The following is a 19,057-nucleotide window of genomic DNA, read 5'->3' as shown; positions in this document are numbered from 1 at the left end:
TGGGCTAGCCTTAAATCTCAATCCTCTCAATTTCCTTCTCCTAATAATTGGGATTACAAGTATCAGCCTTTAGTTCCCAGCACAACTTCTTTTTCATTTTATTAAAATTAGCCTTCACAAGAATAATTTCTGTAGCCCGGCGCTGATGGCTCACGCCTGTAATCCTAGCTACTCAGGAGGCTGAGATCTGAGGATCGTGGTTCAAAGCCAGCCCGGGCAGGAGAGACCTTGAGACTCCTATCTCCAATAAACCACCAGAAAACCGGAAGTGGCGCTGTAGCTCAAGTGGTAGAGCCCTTGCCTTGAGCTGAAGAGCTGAGGGACAGCACCCAGGCCCAGAGTTCAAGCCCCACGACCGACCAAAAAATAATAATAATAATTTCTGTGATTTTAAAACTATTTAAGTCAGTTGTAATCAAAGCTTATTTACAGTTCATAAATTTTTAGCAGTTGGGAGAGCATAGGAACTAGTTAAATTAGTAGCTCATATAACATTTCAAATGTATCTCTACTTACAAATGAATGGGAATTTTATGTCTGTCAGAATTCAAACATGCTGAGGAGGGCTTGAGGCTGGAACCAGACACAGTTAATTTCTTTGGTTTACTGATTATTGCTCTCCATATATCTGCTAAAATATCCTGGTGAAGACCTGGCCCAGAACTTGCTCCCAAATTTTGCCCAGTGTTTTAGTCTTCTTGTCCAGATGATAAATTTTGTTAACATTAACTACATAGTATCAATCAGTTTAATTAGTAAGGAGAGAAAAAAGAAATATTTTAATAAAAGAAATTAAAGAGAAACCAGAAAGCTCTTGAAATGACCATCTAAAATGAAAATCTGTACTAATTATATAATATATGAACATATTAAACTTTTAGTTTTTCTTTGGTTTTGAAATTATATTAGTCATTAGCAAAAAATAATTAAATAAGCATTCAGGCAAAAGTCTAACAGTCAGGTAATGATTTATTAGTTTGTGGTTCTTCTACTTGGAAACAAATGCACCACAGTCATTAAAATAAAAACTAAAAAGAACATTTACCAGGCCTGAGAAATGTCTTTCATATAATAAAATTTAATAGGAGTAGCTAGAATTTGTGACTATACACACATATTTTCAAATATGTGAAAAATATGGACACAGTGAAGAGATTGGAGATAAAAGATTATTTGATTGAATTCAATAAGATTTTGTCCATTATTTTCTTCAAAAACATTGCTAATGTTAAAGCTTAGTAATAATCTCTATTTTAAAAAGTACTCAAGATTACAAACTCATTTTCTATGTCAATAGGCCATTAGGTTGCTTTCATTCAAAACGTATCTACTTTTGAGGAGAATGGATGGAATCTAATATCCTTATTCTTCCTAGAAATATTCTATGTCTATTTTATTTAGTGAATTAGTATTCATGTTACAAGTTATCAGGTTTGAACTTTTAATAAGTAATATAATTATACAGGTCAAATATTATTTAAAACAAGCAAAGTGAAAAAGGGTACCTGAAAAAATGTTTCTAAAATAAAACAAATTAAACTAATTTCTTCCAAAGTTTACATTTACTACAATCTTACCAGATTTATTTTAGTTGCTGCTAGATGTTAGGCTTAGAATTTTCACTTAAAATGAAACTTGAAGAATAGAGAATTTGTTCTTTGGTGTCATGGTAACCACTATCTATTTATCCAATAGCTATCACGAGGGAAAGTGCACTTACCAAGCAGAATTATTGCTTTGTGAAGCCAAACTCTCTGACTTCTTATACTAACTTCTGCTGAAAAATTATGGCTTGACACTGCATACTATCTTCTTCCTATTCTCTCTGCATTGGGAGCACCCTATATTCCATTTAGCAGCCCAGAAGACCTGACCTGCTTCCATCCTTGTCTTCTTATGCCTTTATACATGATGACAACCTCCAGTCTTCCCTCACCTGATTTCTGATAAATCTGAAGGTACCCAATGAAGAATACCGTTTTACATTGCAAAGGAAAAAGTTCATATTATATGTCAAAGATCCATACTTTCAGTTAGCTTTGTTTTATGGATACAAATATAGCCAAATAAAACTAGCTACTAATTTATTTACTCATAAATTCTAGCAAATAGGTAACTAATTGTATACATTTACCTGTAAATTCTGCCAATTTTCCATCAGAGTGGCAAAAAGAATTAACAATATCTTACCTGAATTTTTTATTAGAAAAATCCCCTTCCCTTGAAACAACTCATCAAAATATTGAAAGAACAATTACTACCCATCATGGGAATTTGTACCAAGGAGCATAATATATTCTCAAGATGTTACTAAAGTAGCTGTCACATTCTAAAAGAATATCAGAATTACAATGAGCAAGTATAGATTTGGGTCTCAATTTAAGACCAAGGGAGGCCAACACTGGAGTCTTTGAAATTTCTTTTTAATTGTTATCCTTAAATAGCTGAACACAGAGTTAACAATTTAGTTTGTGAATATTATATACCTTGATCAATATCTCCAACATTCTTACCTGTCCCTTCCCTGTCCACCCCTTCCCTCACTCTTCTTAATCCAACACATTGGATTCTTGACTACATTCACCTCCTCTTCTCCTCTTTATTCATCTAACCTTTCCCTTTGACTCCAACCCACCCTTTTGAGTGCCCACTTCTTAGTGTTCTGTTGTGCTGAACTTTCATTTTTCCTTTTTAAAGAATTATACTATTTGAGATTTCTCTTGAATCTACCATATTTCAGTTAATGCCTTTGTGTACACTTGCATACCACCCAACCTAATTACTTACAAGTTTATAAACTAAACCTAGCTTCCACTCTGGGCCTGACTTGCTTAAAGCATAATTTTTTTTCAAGTGTTTCCATTTCTTTACAAATGGTGCAATATCATTGTTTCTAATGGATAAGTAAAATTCCATTGTGTAACTGGAGAATGCAATGGAAAAACTAACAAAATATTTACTCCTCTATAAAATATTACAAGAGCACACTGTAATGTCCATACCATCTAATATAGCAGCATTCCTTGCCTTCATTTCCACTATAGCATTCTTACATCTTTACATATTTCTGTGTACTTGAGAGATTTTCTTGACCCATTTCAAAGGCTAGCTTATTTAATGACCTACAGAATTGCTCATGCAATACCCGGGGGGAGTAATCCTTCCAAAGAACTTACCTTTCACCTTGTGTGGCAACCTTTACCTTGGAAAAGATGAGTCAATGGCCATACTGTCTTTTTCCCTCAGTACTTTTGAGTATTGGAGCTCATGCAAAATGCCTTGGTATTTTGGTTCACTGACTGTGAATTCATTTTATAAATAACTAATGTAGACTTTGCTTGTGATTGAAACGAAGGGCAAGTTTCATTGACCCTTTTGATTATCAAGTCCCTGGTGGTGTGGATGATATTCAAAACCCTTTTCAGCCTCAGCCTAACCATAATCATTGAAGTGAGCCATAATGCCTTAACACCTATGACCTGTTCTTTGCTAGCAGTTCTTCACTATGAAAGGACTTTGCTTATTCACAGAAAATGGCACCTCTCTTGAACTCTGCCTCATTTCCTTTCCTTCCCAGACAGCTCCTAGCTTTCCCCAGCATGTTTCTAAATCATTTTCTGACACATTAGTTTTCTAATGTAGAAGATATTCCTAGGACTAAGGATTTCTGCATTAAACTCAGTTTAAATATTATCTTTTCTTCCATCATGTAATAGTTTTAAATGTTTTGAATGCATATTTGAAAAGAGCCAACTTTAAATTTTTATTAGACTTCTTATTTTCCAAAAAGATAATCATACTTTTCAGATTTGTAAAGATGTCATTTTAGGAAATAATTTCTTATAGAAATTTTTTTATTCTTTTCTTCCTGCTCTAATTTTCTCATTTCTAACTTGCTTCTCTAGTTTATTTTTATTGATTCCTTTAAATCAATTGCAAGACTAGAATTCATATAACAGTGTTACAATAAAATATATAACTATCATAATTCTAAGTGGATAACATTATTTTCTTTATAAAGGATAACGTAATTACAGGCCATGTTTTCTAGCAGATAGTTTTTAAAAAATAAATGAGTAAATATATCCTAGTAGTTTTTCTGTGACCTTTTAGGCTATTCAAATATGCTGTCATGTAAAAAAAAACGATATAAATGAATATGCAGTAAGAATGATATGAAGCTCTGGAATCTTTGAATTACACTTCTCCATAAATGAGTTAACTTTTCAGTTTTATTGCCCTCATTGTTCATTAAAAATCCATTGTTCTTGGGAAATATCAATTCTTACATTTCATTAGAAATCCATTGTTCTTGGGAAATATCATTTCTTATATCTTAATAAAATTAGATTTGGTGATATTAGGGGGGAGTTGAAAAGTTTTTCACTAGTTTACTCTAAATAGCAATCTCTAGTGTCATTTTGCACAGCTGGCAAATAATCCGAATAATAAAATATGCCCTAATAAATATTTCCTAGTGGTGCTTTAGTCAATAAAATGGGTTCCTATTGCCAGCTCCTTTTTATTCAAGCTTTGCTTCTGCATTTGGAGGAGGTTTTGATTACTTCCAAGTCCTTAGGGGGAACTAGAGCACCAGATTGATTTTTCTGTCCTTGTTTTCTTTTAAGTTAGTTTTATTTCTATTTGTTTCCTCTAAGCTCTGGTTTCTGATCAGAGGATTGTTTACTTTGTTTTGTTCGTGATTCTGTATAATTATTTCCTCCCACAAGCTGGTATGCTAATAAGTATCTGCGGTGTGAGAGGAAGATTCCTGTTCCAAAGAAGTATAAATCTGTTTAGTCAAGAAAAGACGTGTTTGGGCAACAAAACTGAGTGTAGCTTCAACAAATCGTTTGTGTTATTGGACAAAGGTCCTTGGTTGTTGTTTATCCTATCAGACAAATGAGTTCATCTTCAAGGTCAGACCCCATCGTCCTGAAAACATTGACTGCCACAAGAACAAGCACATATTTATCGTAGGTTTTATAGTAAGCCATTTTATTAATAATTGCACAGATATACTGAAATTGAAGCAGCAAACCAACTCTTTTTTGGATTTGTGTTTGGTGAAGGTTATTTGATTACCACGGCCGTGTGCCTCCTCCTCCCCGCGCTGTGATTCCCCTGAAGCGCCCCCGAGTGGCGGTCTCCACTACTCGAAGGGGAAAAGGAGTCTTTTCCATGAAGGGAGGATCCAGATCTGCTGTCAGTGGGTCTTCTTCCTCAGGCTCGAAATGTAAGTAGTGGTCTTCGTTTACTTTTTATTCACTTTTTGAATTCATGTAGTCAATAAATTAACCAGATTATGATTAGAGAAACGTTATTGAGGTAGGTAATTAGACATGATCAGACCTATGGAACCTAGGACTGGCTTTTAAAGAATTTCATCAACCAAGTAATTTGGTGCTCTCAGCCTACTTACTTTTTTAATATACGAAAGTCTTGAAATAGAGCATGCCTCTTTTAATGAGAAAACAATTTCACTTAAAAATAGTCTGTTTACTATCTTTTCATAAACCAGCATATGAAATTTAGCATAAACATTGTATTAAATTAGTATGAGTTTTGAATATTTGAACATTAGGATAATTAGGATAAATGGTAGACAAATTACCCAGTAGAGAAGTTAATAGCATATTTCACTACAATATTGTAAATGATTATGAAAGATAACATCTGGAGATATATTTATTATAAAAATAAAACACTAGCTATAATTTCACAGTAATCAGTAAAAAATAGAGACCCAACTTTTTTAATTAAGCACACTGTTAACTTCTTATATGGACTGATTCATGGGAACTCTTTTGGTTAAGATGCTTTTCCTTAAAGAAAAAAAATAACAAAACCCCTTGTTTCCTTGAGATCACACTCTAGCAGCATACAGGTAGACAGCAAGTCAATATCATCTCAATATGAAAAATAATAAAGCTACAAATCTGTGAGTGCTGTATTTCATGGGGTGACTGCGTAGAGACTGGGAAAGACAGACAATGGGAAGTTCTGACACTGTGAGATTGAGTAATCCAAGCAGAGTGAATGATCAGTGAAAAGAAGGTAAACTAGAATAGTTAAGGAGCAATGAAGAAATGTGTGTAGAGGCATCAGAGTGTGGGGGGGGGGGGAGAAGGAGTATAGCTGGAGATATACCATAAGAGTCCCATCACAGCTTAATAGCCATTGTTGGAATTTCGTATTTGATTCTGCATCCCATGTTTTGATGATGATGATGATGATGATGATGATGATGATGATGATGTAGTTGTACAAAAAAGGGGGCTCAATTCAACATGGCAGTTTTGAGTTCAATGTCCTTTCAGACAATTAAGCTCTTAAACCACTTTAATTAGTTAGCAAACATAGAAAGTCATATAGCAAGTAAATGATAGAAAAGTAAGTCATTTAGTCATTATGCTCTTTTCCCTCTACTATGAATCACTGACTCAGAATCCCTATTGAGTTATGTTGTTTTGTGTTTGGTTGGTATTTTTTTAATTATCTGTAAGTAGGTATAAAAAGGAGTTGCCATTCAACAAAGCAGTTGATGAACACAATACATCTTTGATCAATGTCTTCCCTTTGCACACTCATCCCTGTCTCCCAATCCCCCCTTCTTTTGTTTTTGTTCATTTTGTAGGCTATGCATTGAAACTTTGACTGAGTTATTTTGTTTTTACATGAAACTAGATTTACAAAAATTGTTCAGGGAGCAAAATATATTGATGCTCTTAGAAACTCTATGGTTTAATGTGCTAAGAATTCCACTGAGAATTTAACTAAATTAATATAGCCTCTATAGCAAACTAAGTAATTTTGCAGTTCTCTGTGCCTTTGTTTATCCACTCTTTTTCTATTAATAAAGATGAATTCCTTTTGGAGTCTTATTAATAAGAGGAAGCGAGTTTCTGCTGCAGTCTCTAAACATTCTACTGAGTTCAAACCCCAATACTGCTAAAATTAAAAGAAAAAGGAACCTACACTCCAATATACGTAATATATGTCTTAGATAATTGTTAAGAAGAACAGAAAGGGAAGTGGCGCTGTGGCTCAAGTGGTTGAGCGCTCGCCTTGAGCTGAAGAGCTGAGGGATAATGCCCAGGCTCAGAGTTCAAGCCCCACGGCCGACCAAAAAAAAAAAAAAAAAAAGAAGAACAGAAAGTTCTTGAAATTGGTTTTCTTGAAAAGTGAATACTGGACTGCCTGCTAAGTTTATAAATACTTTCTGCCATTAGTAATACTAACTTACTTCGAAATTGAAATATGCAAAAAGCATCATGTTTTCTTCCTCCTGGGTCAGTTTTAAAGCAGAGCTGATTAATGGAAAATTTACTGACATATAGCTGGGACAGGCCTACATTGCGTAAAAGCACCCTGAGCTTTATAAAAACATTGAACGTCCCTGACCTTCAATGTCTAAATACCAATAGGATTTTTTTTAATCTGTAACTATAAATGTGAATATACATCCCCAAAAGTTCCCTAATTATATGGTACCTCCCTTAGTAATGAGTTAGAAAAATACTTTGCTTCCTTTGTGGACATTCTGTATCAGATGTAACCATGTACAACTCAATTTTTCAGTTGCCTTATGTTACTGAGGAGAGTCCAAAAAAGAGTTAGAGGATTTGGAAGTTATTTTTTTTGGGAGGGGGGGTCTGGTTGTGGGGCCTGAACTCTGGGCCTGGGTGCTGTTCCTCAGCTCTTCAGCTCAAGGCTAGCGCTCTACCACTTGAGCCACAGCATCACTTCCGGCTTTTTTCTTTTTGCTTATGTGGTGCTAAGGAATCAAACCCAGGGCGTCATGCATGCAAGGCAAGTGCTCTACCACTGAGCCACCTTCCCAGCCCTGGAAGTTTTTTTGAAGTAAATATCTCAGTTTTCAAATAATTAAGTCATTGGTTTTGGCCTCCTTCTTTTTTATTTGTGATTTTATTCTATCATTAAGAGAGGATGGGAACTTTAAAGATCTCCCATTGCAGACTTGTTTTTGGTTCCATAAGAATCACATTTTCTAAATAAATACAAAAAAAGAATACATTTCCATCTCTTAATATAGAATCGTGAACGTAGCATTACATTATTTGTTGTACTACCAGATCCCACTGAGACTTGATTTTTTTGGTAGCAGATTTATATGTCAAATTCTGAAAGTAAAGTTCTCTGTCATGGTAGTGATTTTTATGAAGTTTTTTTTTTTTTCCTTGAGATGTTGTTTTGTGTTCTGCCTTCCTTGGGTATTTTAATATAATTATTTATAAGCATAATAATAGGAGAAAAACAATAGCTAATATTTTCTTATAGTTTGTGACAAATATTATTTCAGTACTTTGCATATTAATTTGTGTATCCTCATATATACCCAGTGAGGCATTCTTCATATCATTCTTATTTTATAGATGTAGAGAATGAGACATAATAATATCAGAACACATCTGGAAACTCATAAAGCTGTGAAATGGCAGGCAGTGTATTTCAAAGCAAAGGATAGAGCCTCTGTACTTTCAACAGCTTTTCCATGTGTTCTGGGAATACTGTAAATTTTATACTTTAGAATCTCCTTTTGAGGGCTGGGAAGGTGGCTCAGTGGTAGAGCACTTGCTTTGCATGCATGAGGCCCTGGGTTCAATTCCTCAGCACCACATAAGCAAAAAGAAAAAAGCCAGAAAGAGGCGTTGTGGCTCAAGTGCTAGAGCACTAGCCTTGAGCTGAAGAGCTGAGGGACAGTGCCTAGGCCCAGAGTGCAGGCCCCATGACTGCACCCCAAAAAAATCTCCTTTCGCAATTATTCTCTTTGAATTTTGCTTTGATGCTTTTGCTTTTGTTTTATCTTTCTAAGGTGGCTCTTTTGGTGTTCACTTCTTTTGTTTCTGAACTTCTTTTCCACACTAGTTCCCTAGGAATGCTGTAATAAAATGCTAGAAGCTGAGTAGCTTAAAGTGAAGAAAAATTTGAAGGCAGAATTTTGATTGTCTTTGGAAAACTGGGTACATAGTTTTGTTCTGATACCTTAAAGAGAGAAAGTACCGTTGGTCCAGAGGAGTTACGGAAGGATTTTGAGTTGAGCCTCTAGATTTTGAATTCAGTTTAGTGGATTTGCAAAGAGAATGAGAGAGAGAGTCTTCTCTCCAGAAGGCTGTGTCTGAGAGAACAGAGGCTTTGTCTGTCTGAGGTCTGTGGCCTTGGAGGAAGTTCTCTAATCTCCATATGACTGTCTTCTATCTGGAAAGTGCAAACAGTTTATATGTATAATCCAGTAGTTCTTGTGAGGATGAAATTGCTCATGCATATAAACTGCTTAGGCACATGATCAGTGTTCAGTGAAGTTGATTTTGGTTTTGATAATGCAGTTGGACACAGCTGTTAAAGGCATGGAAGGTAAATTTGCTATACATAGAAGCCCACAGTGCCTCTGTTGTTTATTAGCTGGGTGTTTTGGGGCAAACTTTAAACTTGCTGTATTTATTGCCTCATTTATAAGTTGGAATGATGACTCTGTCCCCTTCACAGAGGGTAGAGCTCTTATGCAGTGACTAACATTATGAATGTTTTAATGGATAACAAACCATCATGGTTGTAGTAATAATAATAACCACTAGTACTGTTATTATATGACACAAAGATGTATTGCTAGGCGTGTCAGTGAAGACATTGGGGACGTTATGATAAACAAAAGAAAATTTGAAATTGATAACAGGATAGTGAAAAACTGGAGAAGATTAAAGGGTTGAGATTTGATAAGGGGCAAATGAAAAGATTCTCAGCAAGGTACTAAGTTATTGAACTGAGATGTTAGAAAATTCAGATGTGTACCTATTCATGGCCTAAGGATGCCATCTCAGAGTACAGACATATGGATGGCTGAAACATTTATTTCCTCACATCTCTGGAAGCTGAAAGTTGGAGATCAAGGTGACAGAAGCCTGGTTCTTCTTGATGCTACAAGGGGAAGAGCTGGGGTAAGACTCTCCTCAGCCTGAAGATGCCATGCTGTGTCTTTACATCCCCTTCCCTCTGGGGATGGCTTGTCCAAATCTCTTCTTGTTGTAAGGACACCAATCATACTAGATTAGGGCTCATTCTAATGACTACATCTTAATTCCCTGTTAAAGATCTGACATCAAAATAGAGTCACAGTCTAAGGTGTGGGACTTGAAAAGAGGAATTTTCAAAGAGGATAACATGATAGCTATTGACATGAATGATATACACAAAAGGTAGAGATCTTTGAATTCTCTACTTTTTTATTTTAATAGTAAATTCTTGGACATGGTAAAGTAATGAAATGAGGATTATTTAATTAAGCCATTTAGTTCATCCTGGTACATTTCAATTTCCAGTCTACACTGGCTTATCTGACTGAATGAACACTAAATAGCACAACATATAACAATAATATCTCACTAAAATTAAAATCACATAGTAAATCAACCACATCATATAATTACAGTGTATTTATATCAACTAAATACATTTCTTGTTTTTTTCACTAGACTTTAATGTGGTTCATCAATAACCAGATTGAGAGATAGAAGAAAAAGGCAAATAGCATAATATTCAACAGTCTTTATAGCAAATATGATTATGCAAATTTTAGATTATTTTCTTTGTTGTTATTGTTATTATTGTTCTTTATGTTGTTATTGTTTTCTCTATGTCGTTGTTTTTCTCTGAGCCCCACTAGTAGCTCAAAAAGTAACTAATTTTCACTGTTTAATTATAAAAAGGCAGCAAAACGAAGCCCTATTGAGCAATCTTAATAGTACTTCTTTCTTCTGCCTCTTCCCTATGTTTTTTTCTTTCAACATTAGGTCCTAATAAGGAAAATATTGCCTATTCTTTCGACTCATTTCCTTGACTTTTTATCTACTCTAACCTCATTAACTCTACATCCAACCCTAAGACTATTCCAAATCAAATATGTCACCAATTTCTCATTCAAAACTCAAAACCAGGGATTAGGCATAGTCACACACCTGCAATTTCAGCTATTTAGAAGACATAGAAGGATTATATTTCAAGACCAACAAAAGTGTTAGCAAGACCATCTCTCAGCCAATGGCCTAAGTGTGGTGTCACATACCTACCTATAAGCCCAGATGTACATGAATTATATGTAGAATGATCACAGTCCTAGATTGGCTGAAAGCAAAAGATATGAAAAATAGGTAAGACAGAAAATGGCTGAAATTGTAGCTTGTCTAGCAAGTATAAGGCCCTGAATCACCAAAAAATTAAACCCTTGAATCACAAAAAACCTGTAAAATTTAAATTACAGCCATTTACCAAATAGGAATCCAGACTATTTAGTGCATGTCTCAAGAAGAACTGATACAGCACTAGCGATTCCATTTTTAACCCATCTCTTTACTATTTTTCTAGCTTAATTGAATCAAGCTTTCTAAATTCATGTTCATGTATCTTTGCCTGCAAGCCTTTTGTTTTATCTTTGAAAAGTTTTGTTCTTGTTATTGTTTTATGTTGTATACCATAAATAAACATCATTAATGATTGTCCTTGTCAAGAGTGGCGCAAGTAAAATTGCCATGGTATTAGCAATTTTAGACCCTTCTGTGATATAAAGACATTCTTGTCCTCAAAACCAAACTAGTTGTTTTTCTTCAGTTTATATTACTTACATTCTTCTGTGTCATCTTAGTTATTTCAATTCTCATCTAATCTCTCCATTTTTTTAAAAATGTATTCAAATTAAATGTGACTTGCACACATGCTCTCTCCTGCTTCTTGCATTTTTGCTGTTTTCCAGTTGACTGGGAACCACAACTCTAGAAATGTTGAAGCTCAGAGAAAATTAATTCCAGATTGCATGAAGTCAGTTAGCGAAGTTAGGGGACAAAGTCTGGCCTATTCTCAAGCTTTAAGAGAAATCAGTTTGACATATATTTTCTTTTCTTTTCTTTTTTATTGTGAAAATACTGTACAGAGGGGTTACAATTACATGGGCAAGATAATGAGTATATTTCTTATCAAGCATTGTAGCCTCCTCCTTTGTTTCCCCTTCACATCCCTTCCCATTCTCTCCCCACCCCCCCCACCAAAGTTGTAAAGTTCGTTTTTTACATAATGACTTGTGCATCTCATTGTTGCAATGAGTCTACCTGTATCCCTATTTAAACGATTTGTTTTTCCCCTTCCCCTCCACAAATTATACCGACATCAAATACAGTGAAAGCATTGGGTTATACTGTGGGGGGAGGATATGACTTTCATTTTCAAACTAATAAAATCTGCTATTTCCTTTGATTAGACCTTCTTTGCTTGCTGATTGAAATCCAAACATCTTTCTAGTTATGAATCAATGACTATTGTTTTACAATCACTTATCAAACTCCACCAAAAATAATTAGTCTTCTCTTTGCCCACATAGTTGCCATATGTCCCATTAATCAGTAGCAACCACATGACAAGTATTAATTTCCATAGATAAAACAGATAGGACCCCTAAGGAACTAAAATTCCATAGACAAACTAGACATGATCCCTCATTAAAGACTCATACAATCTGAATAAAAAAAAAACAGAAAATGGGAGATCATTTCAATATTAAGTAATAGAAGATTTTCCATTGTCATTCCATTATTTGATCATCATAAATTGCTGACATAATTTTTCCTCCCCTGCCTACAAACTCCAGGAGACCAAGAAGGTGTTTCAACATATGAAGCTCATGACTCAGGTGTTGAGATAGGCATGGGCTGAACAAATAAACAAGCATAAACTAGGACTTTTGATTTAGGCAGCCAGTGTAAACTTGGTCTAGTTGCCTCTTTTCTAAGTAATCTGACTTAACTTCTCTAATGTTTAGCATACATCTCTACAGCCACTTTAATACATATGCTATTTATGTTTATCAGAAGGATTAAATGTCATTGTATATATTCAACTCCTAGTGAAAGCTAGATGAATGGATGCATAGAGTATGCAATTAATGAATAGTGATTGAATGAAATTAATTCATTTCCATTTTCTTTTTTTTGGGGGGGGGGGGTTTCAGGTCGTAGGGCCTGAACTCTGGGCTTGGTTGCTGTCCCTCAGCTCTTCAGCTCAAGGCTAGCGCTCTACCACTTGAGCCACAGTGCCACTTCCTGCTTTTTTTCTTTTTGCTTATGTGGTGCTGAGGAATCAAACCCAAGGCCTCATGCATGCAAGGCAAGCGCTCTACCACTGAGCCACCTTCCCAGCCCCCCATTTTATTTTCTTATCCTAAAAATACATAAAAACAATGAGTATAGATGTACATAGGCATAGGTATTATAAAGATATACATATGCAAATGTATTTAATTTTTAGGCAATTCCACAGGGTGGGAAAGGTTTGGCCAATTAACTAATTGCTCCAACTTACTTTAAGAAAATCTTGTAATGCCCTCTGGCTTTTGAAAACTATTTTTAATATTGGCAAATTAGTTTCCTTGTATTAAATTACTTAAAATATGTAAGTGGAAATGGACAAACATATGCCAAAAGAAATGAAGTGGCAATGATAAAAATTTCCAGAAATGGGGAGTTTGGGGGTTATTTTTTTCCACATCTGACTTAATTAAATGCAAAACTTCTTAATCCATAATAAAGAAAAGAACTAAAACTGATGATCATATTTTTCACATCAGCTAGCATAGAATGACATAGTTTACAAAGAGAAGATCTAGGTTTTAGCCTGACTCCATATGCATTAGTTTATGTGACTTTGACAAATTCATGCAAATCATCATACTCTCTAGTTTCCTGTTGATAAAATAGTGTGTATGGCAATGATAGATAAGTTAACATCTGTGCAAATTTATTCTTTATACTTACATAATGTATTAAAGGGTTGGAAAAATAAAAGTATTATGAATTAATGTAAATTATTACTAAAAATTATCTAAAGTAAAACATCCTTAGATTTTCTAAATCGTTGAAGTATGTGTTGGTGAAGGGTGTGTAATTATGAAGACTAGTGCCTTTGTCTATTTTCTGTTGTTATCAACTAGGTAATTTATAAGCAATAAAAGTTATTCAGGGCTGGAAAGGTGGCTCAGTGGTAGAGCTTGCCTTGCATGCATGAGGCCTTGGGATAGATTCCTCAGCACCACATAAGCAGAAAAAAAAAGCCAGAAGTGGCGCTGTGGCTCAAGTGGTAGAGTGCTAGCCTTGAGCTGAAGAGCTGAGGGACAGCGCCCAGACCCAGAGTTCAGGCCCCACAACTGGACCACCCCCCTCAAAAAAAAGTTACCCAGCTTCTGGCTTGGGAGGCTAGAAGGTGCAAGACTGTGGCTACAAGAACTGTTTGTCCTCCTGTGAGGACAAATCATTCTTTGTGTGATGCCAGGGACTTTCCTGTGTGTTGTATGATTTTTGAACAGACCAAATGTCCATTAAAATACCAGTAGTCATCCCTTCTAAGTCATAATACTCAAAAGTCCTTCAAGATACTGCAGAATGTCCTCAGTAGGGCACAGTCTCTGTCAGTAACTACTGATCTCCACAGTGAACTGAAAATTCTTTATTTGGCCCCAATAGACTTAACCTAAAGGTGATTAAAATAAATTGAAACGCTGTTCACCCCATAAATCACAGATGTGCACATTTTCTGATATAGGCAGCTGTATCCTCCTACATGCCTAATTTCCTTTTTAGATTATATCTCAGGTTTCAGCAAAAGGCACAGTCATCATTTTGTTGACTGTATCAGAATGTAATAACATTTATCACCAAATCAGTGAACTCTTCAGAGACAGAATGTCTGAAATGATTTAATATGATCTCTCTCTTTTTGTTTTTCTTTTCACAGTACACTGATCTACAAGAAAAATATTTAAGGTTATCTGTATGATGAAACCTACCTCCTAGTTTCTCTAGGGTAATTCTTGCCTGAAAACAAGCTAAAGTAATTTACCTTAAGTATTTCTTTTCTTTTTTTCTCCTATCACTTTGCTGATCTTATTTAATAATATTAGATTCAAGCCCTATAATCACCCAAAGAAATGTCAGTTATACTCAACAGGACAAAACATTATAATGTCAGAATGTTTGCTTATTTTGAATATTTATTGCTATATAACTTATTTAGAAAAAAAAGGTTCAAAAGACATTGATTCATAAAAATGGTATTTTCAAGATAGGTATACATTCCGATGAAGAGATTTATTGTACATATTAACTTGAATTGCTATCTCCCATGGCAGCTCCCAGTTCCCCTAAACTTCATACTCATATATCTAACTTCTTATTTTCATTTATATTTGGATGTTAATAGACATCTCAAAATTCACAAAACTGATCTTCCCTATTTTAGTAATTGCTAATTCCAACCTTAGAGTTATGTCCCATCAATCTTTAAAGTCTACTAAAATAAAAAAGCAAGTGTATACAAAATCCACCTACTTCATAGCATCCAGTGCTAATACATTGGTCCACTCCTGTCTGTCATCATATCTATGGTAAATTATTATGTCCAGTACCCTATAAGCTTTTCACAACAGGATGTCAGAACAGAGCATTTCAACTCTGAAAACTGTTTCCAGTACCACTTAGAATAAAGTATTCACCTTGGCCAGCAAGGTTCAATGCAATCCTCCTTAGGTCCTTTTCTCTCTTCTCCATCCTTCATTTTACTTGCTGCCTTTATATCTTCTCTTCTTCACTTGCTCACCCCACTTCAACTACATGCAGCTTGGTGCCTAGGCAGACACCTTTGTTATTATATGTACTCTGGTGTGCATTTGTACACCCCAAGTATACCCCATGTTTTTGCATGGATTCCTCTCTGTCTCACATGTCTTCTTCATCCCATGCCTGTATCTCCGGGTTGAAGACACTGGACTGGGCTATATTAATGATGCAGTAGCAAAGAGAGAAAGAATTCTATATACTTGTTGAATACATGGGAATTTAGTTCCAGAGGGCCAAATCTACTAATACCATTTGTTTCCAAAGTGCTTCTTTTAAAGTTATGAGAGACCTGAGATTATTATTGTTTAAGAATTTGAATCATTTCTTAAGGATACGTTTTGTAATAAGAATACAGAAAGTTTTTGTAATTTAACTTCTTTTCTTGAATCTCTAACAACATTTTTAAATAAAAGAGGACTAATTTCAAGGCCCGGACCTTAAAGTAATCTTTAGAAGCTTCAGTATGAAACTTAGCTTACAGATAAGAATCAACAAGCAGTAAATATGTGTCATTGAATGTAAGATGCCATTTAATAGAGAGATGAAACTCATCCTCCAATGGATTAATGGAAGAGGTATCATAAGAAAGATGAGATTTAAGTCCTACAAGATAGGCACCATGTTGACAAACACATTTGGGGAGACAGTCCTTGATAAGATAGGTGTGTTTATATAATAATATAAATAATTGAAAATAAAAGTAATAAATGAATTAATAATAGTTGCTGCTTTTACTATTTATTGGCTCTGGTGGTGTTCAGGCATCGTGCTAAGTGGTTAAATTCTTACATAAAGTCCTCTAAGGTAGGGTGGAGGTTACAAAAATGAAGAAACCTACTTGGACCTTAGTGAATATATGTAACTTTCCCCAAGGTCAAAGACGTGAACTACAGCCTGTGTAATTCCATATACCACTTGATACATTCAAATGTTCAAAAGGAAGGACTTGCTTTAAAAAAAAAAACAAATGCAATATGCAAATGAATGTTTCAGCAGAGCTTGAGTAACAGTTTAAAGAATCTGGCTTATGCATGTATATATTTCTCATAGTTTTTCCTTATAGAAAATGAAAATATCTTAAGAAACTTGAATAAAAAAGACTTATGGCTTATAAACAATCCTTTGAGAACAACAATCCAGGAAAACTGAAGGCAGAGGCTCAATAAGAGTTCAATCAAAATGGGAAGGATTGCATTGAATTAACATTCATATTTCAGAAAATATTAGAAAACAGAACTACAATTTATTTTAAATAAAAGTTGTAACATATACATCTGTTTTAATGAAGTAAAAACAAACAAGGGCTTAATAATTCACTGTGTCATAGAGAAAATGTTAAGAAGAAGGAAACAAAGATAGAGAAAGCAAAGAAAGATCACAGAGTACACCATGTTAGGCATAGAGGTAGCCCACTCCAGGAATTCCACCCAGAAACCAGCCCACACCTGTAGATAGTGACTTCAGAGGAGAGCTTTAGCCCTCTGGGCCAAGTAAGAGGCAGATTTTCTCCAAAGGACAGCACCAAGATATTATATGAAACAAGAAATTAACTAGCACAGTTGCTGTAGAAGCACCCAAGACTATTTCAAATGCTCACTTTGCAAGACCCTCATCAATATGTCTTGTTCATTCCAAGAAAAGAGGCAGGTAGTCTGAAAAATGCTAGAGACTCACTTCAATATTTCATGGGGCAGGCAGAAGGAAAGAACTTACTGAATCTCTCCTGATTTCCTTGTTTGAAAAGAAATTGTCGGACCGAGAGCAGTTGTTCATGCCTAGAATCCGAGCTAGTCAAGAGGCTTAGATAGGAAGGATCACGATTTGAGACAGTGAAAAAAGTCAGCAATACTTGCTTCTCAATCAACAGACTGTGTGATGGCATAAGCCTTATTGTTCCAACTATTCAGGAAACCAAAGGTAAGATGATTAGTCTGAAACCCATCCCTTACAAAAGCACAAGACCCTACCTGAAAGATAACTAAAGCCAAAAAGATCTAGGGAATGGTTAAGTGCTCAAGCATGTGTCTAGTAATCAGGAAACCTTATTTCAAACCCCATTGCCACTCCAACCCTCAAATATAGCAAAAGGAATAGTTTTCCCTAAACACTTGAATTAATACAATTAATTACACTAAATTTGTATGATAATCTAGCTTTGGTCTTGAAAAATATTCCTACAATCCTACTCATAAATTTAAACCTTAACTTCAGGGATATGTAAAACCTTCATAGTTGATTTGTTTAGATTTCTAGTTGTCTTCTTATGTAGTCTTCCTATTGCAGAGTATTAATGATACAATAAGATACTATAACAATATATTACAATATATTAACACTCATCAACCACATTACTGGGCTAAGGAGTGGCTCCACTCACTAAGAAATAGATTCTGTTTATTTTCATTCACAGTTACACTTCCCTGCGTTGAAATCTGTTATAAGATAAAATGTTTTCTATTACATTTAATGGCTTTACATATAAATACCCAATATGGCTCAATCAAAGACATGAGTATCATTCCTCACAGCAGAATCAATCTGTGACTGTGACAGATGATATTTTCAAATTTAGCTGCAATTCAACAATGGTCCTTTGATGTCTAGAATAATTGGCATAAACAGTGATTCTCTGTTTTAAACTGTATTCTCCTTTCAATTCAGTGCTTGATTACAAGAATACTCCAGAGAGCCCCAGTTTTTGTAGTTTTTAGTGTGTTAGCTGTTTTGTATCATAAAGAAAAGTTTGCTTTCTTGTAAAAACCTGTTTTCAAAATTGAAGGGTTACTCATTTTTATATTGGAGAAACACTTCCTCCTTGAAACTTAATTATATGATGCCATATGTGTGTGTGTGTGTGTGTGTGTGTGTGTGTGTTGTATGCTTAATTGACATTTTTTTTCTTTCAAGCAAATATAGATTCTGTTTGGCTTTTTACTGTCTTTTGTTATTTCCTGAATACTAAATAATCAAGTTAAATCCTAATTTCTTCAGATATTTCTGGGAAATATCTAAGCTTGTAAACCGACAAAGCTGAAAAATAAACAATAGGGGGAAAAGGAGAAAAGGCTGGAAGCAAGCCGTGGTCCCCAGATCTGGGAGCATAGCTCTAAACCAAGGCACAGATATCCAAAATCTCACCCCAGAGGCTGAGGAAGCCTCCCTCTACTTCTGGCTATGCACTTGGGACAAAACTGTCAATGTTTTGTTTTTAAGCAAAATAAGGGCAATGCAGTCATTTTATAAATATAGTTATCATATTGTTCATAAAATTTAATATTTTTAATAATCATTTTAAACATGAAATTATACTTTTGAAGCTCTTTTAAAATAAACTTACTTTTACGGTTGGCAGTGATGTGTTTGTTATTTTTAATGACCCTACTTGT

At 34.9% G+C, this 19,057-nt stretch overlaps 1 protein-coding gene across 1 annotated transcript in view; it reads left to right on the top strand.

The window, feature by feature from the left end:
• Positions 1-19,057, top strand: part of Ralyl (RALY RNA binding protein-like) — a 672,761-nt gene that overhangs the window by 589,771 nt on the left and 63,933 nt on the right. Inside the window, exon 6 of the mRNA XM_013012428.1 lies at positions 5,073-5,236. Within this exon, the coding sequence (XP_012867882.1) occupies positions 5,073-5,236 (164 nt within the window). The remainder of the gene's footprint in view (positions 1-5,072; positions 5,237-19,057) is intronic.

Source organism: Dipodomys ordii, unplaced genomic scaffold, assembly GCF_000151885.1.
Source record: "Dipodomys ordii isolate 6190 unplaced genomic scaffold, Dord_2.0 Scaffold17, whole genome shotgun sequence".
NCBI classification, from domain to species: Eukaryota; Metazoa; Chordata; class Mammalia; order Rodentia; family Heteromyidae; genus Dipodomys; species Dipodomys ordii.
Note: the sequence above shows the minus strand (reverse complement) of the source record. Positions and strands in the feature narration are given on the sequence as shown.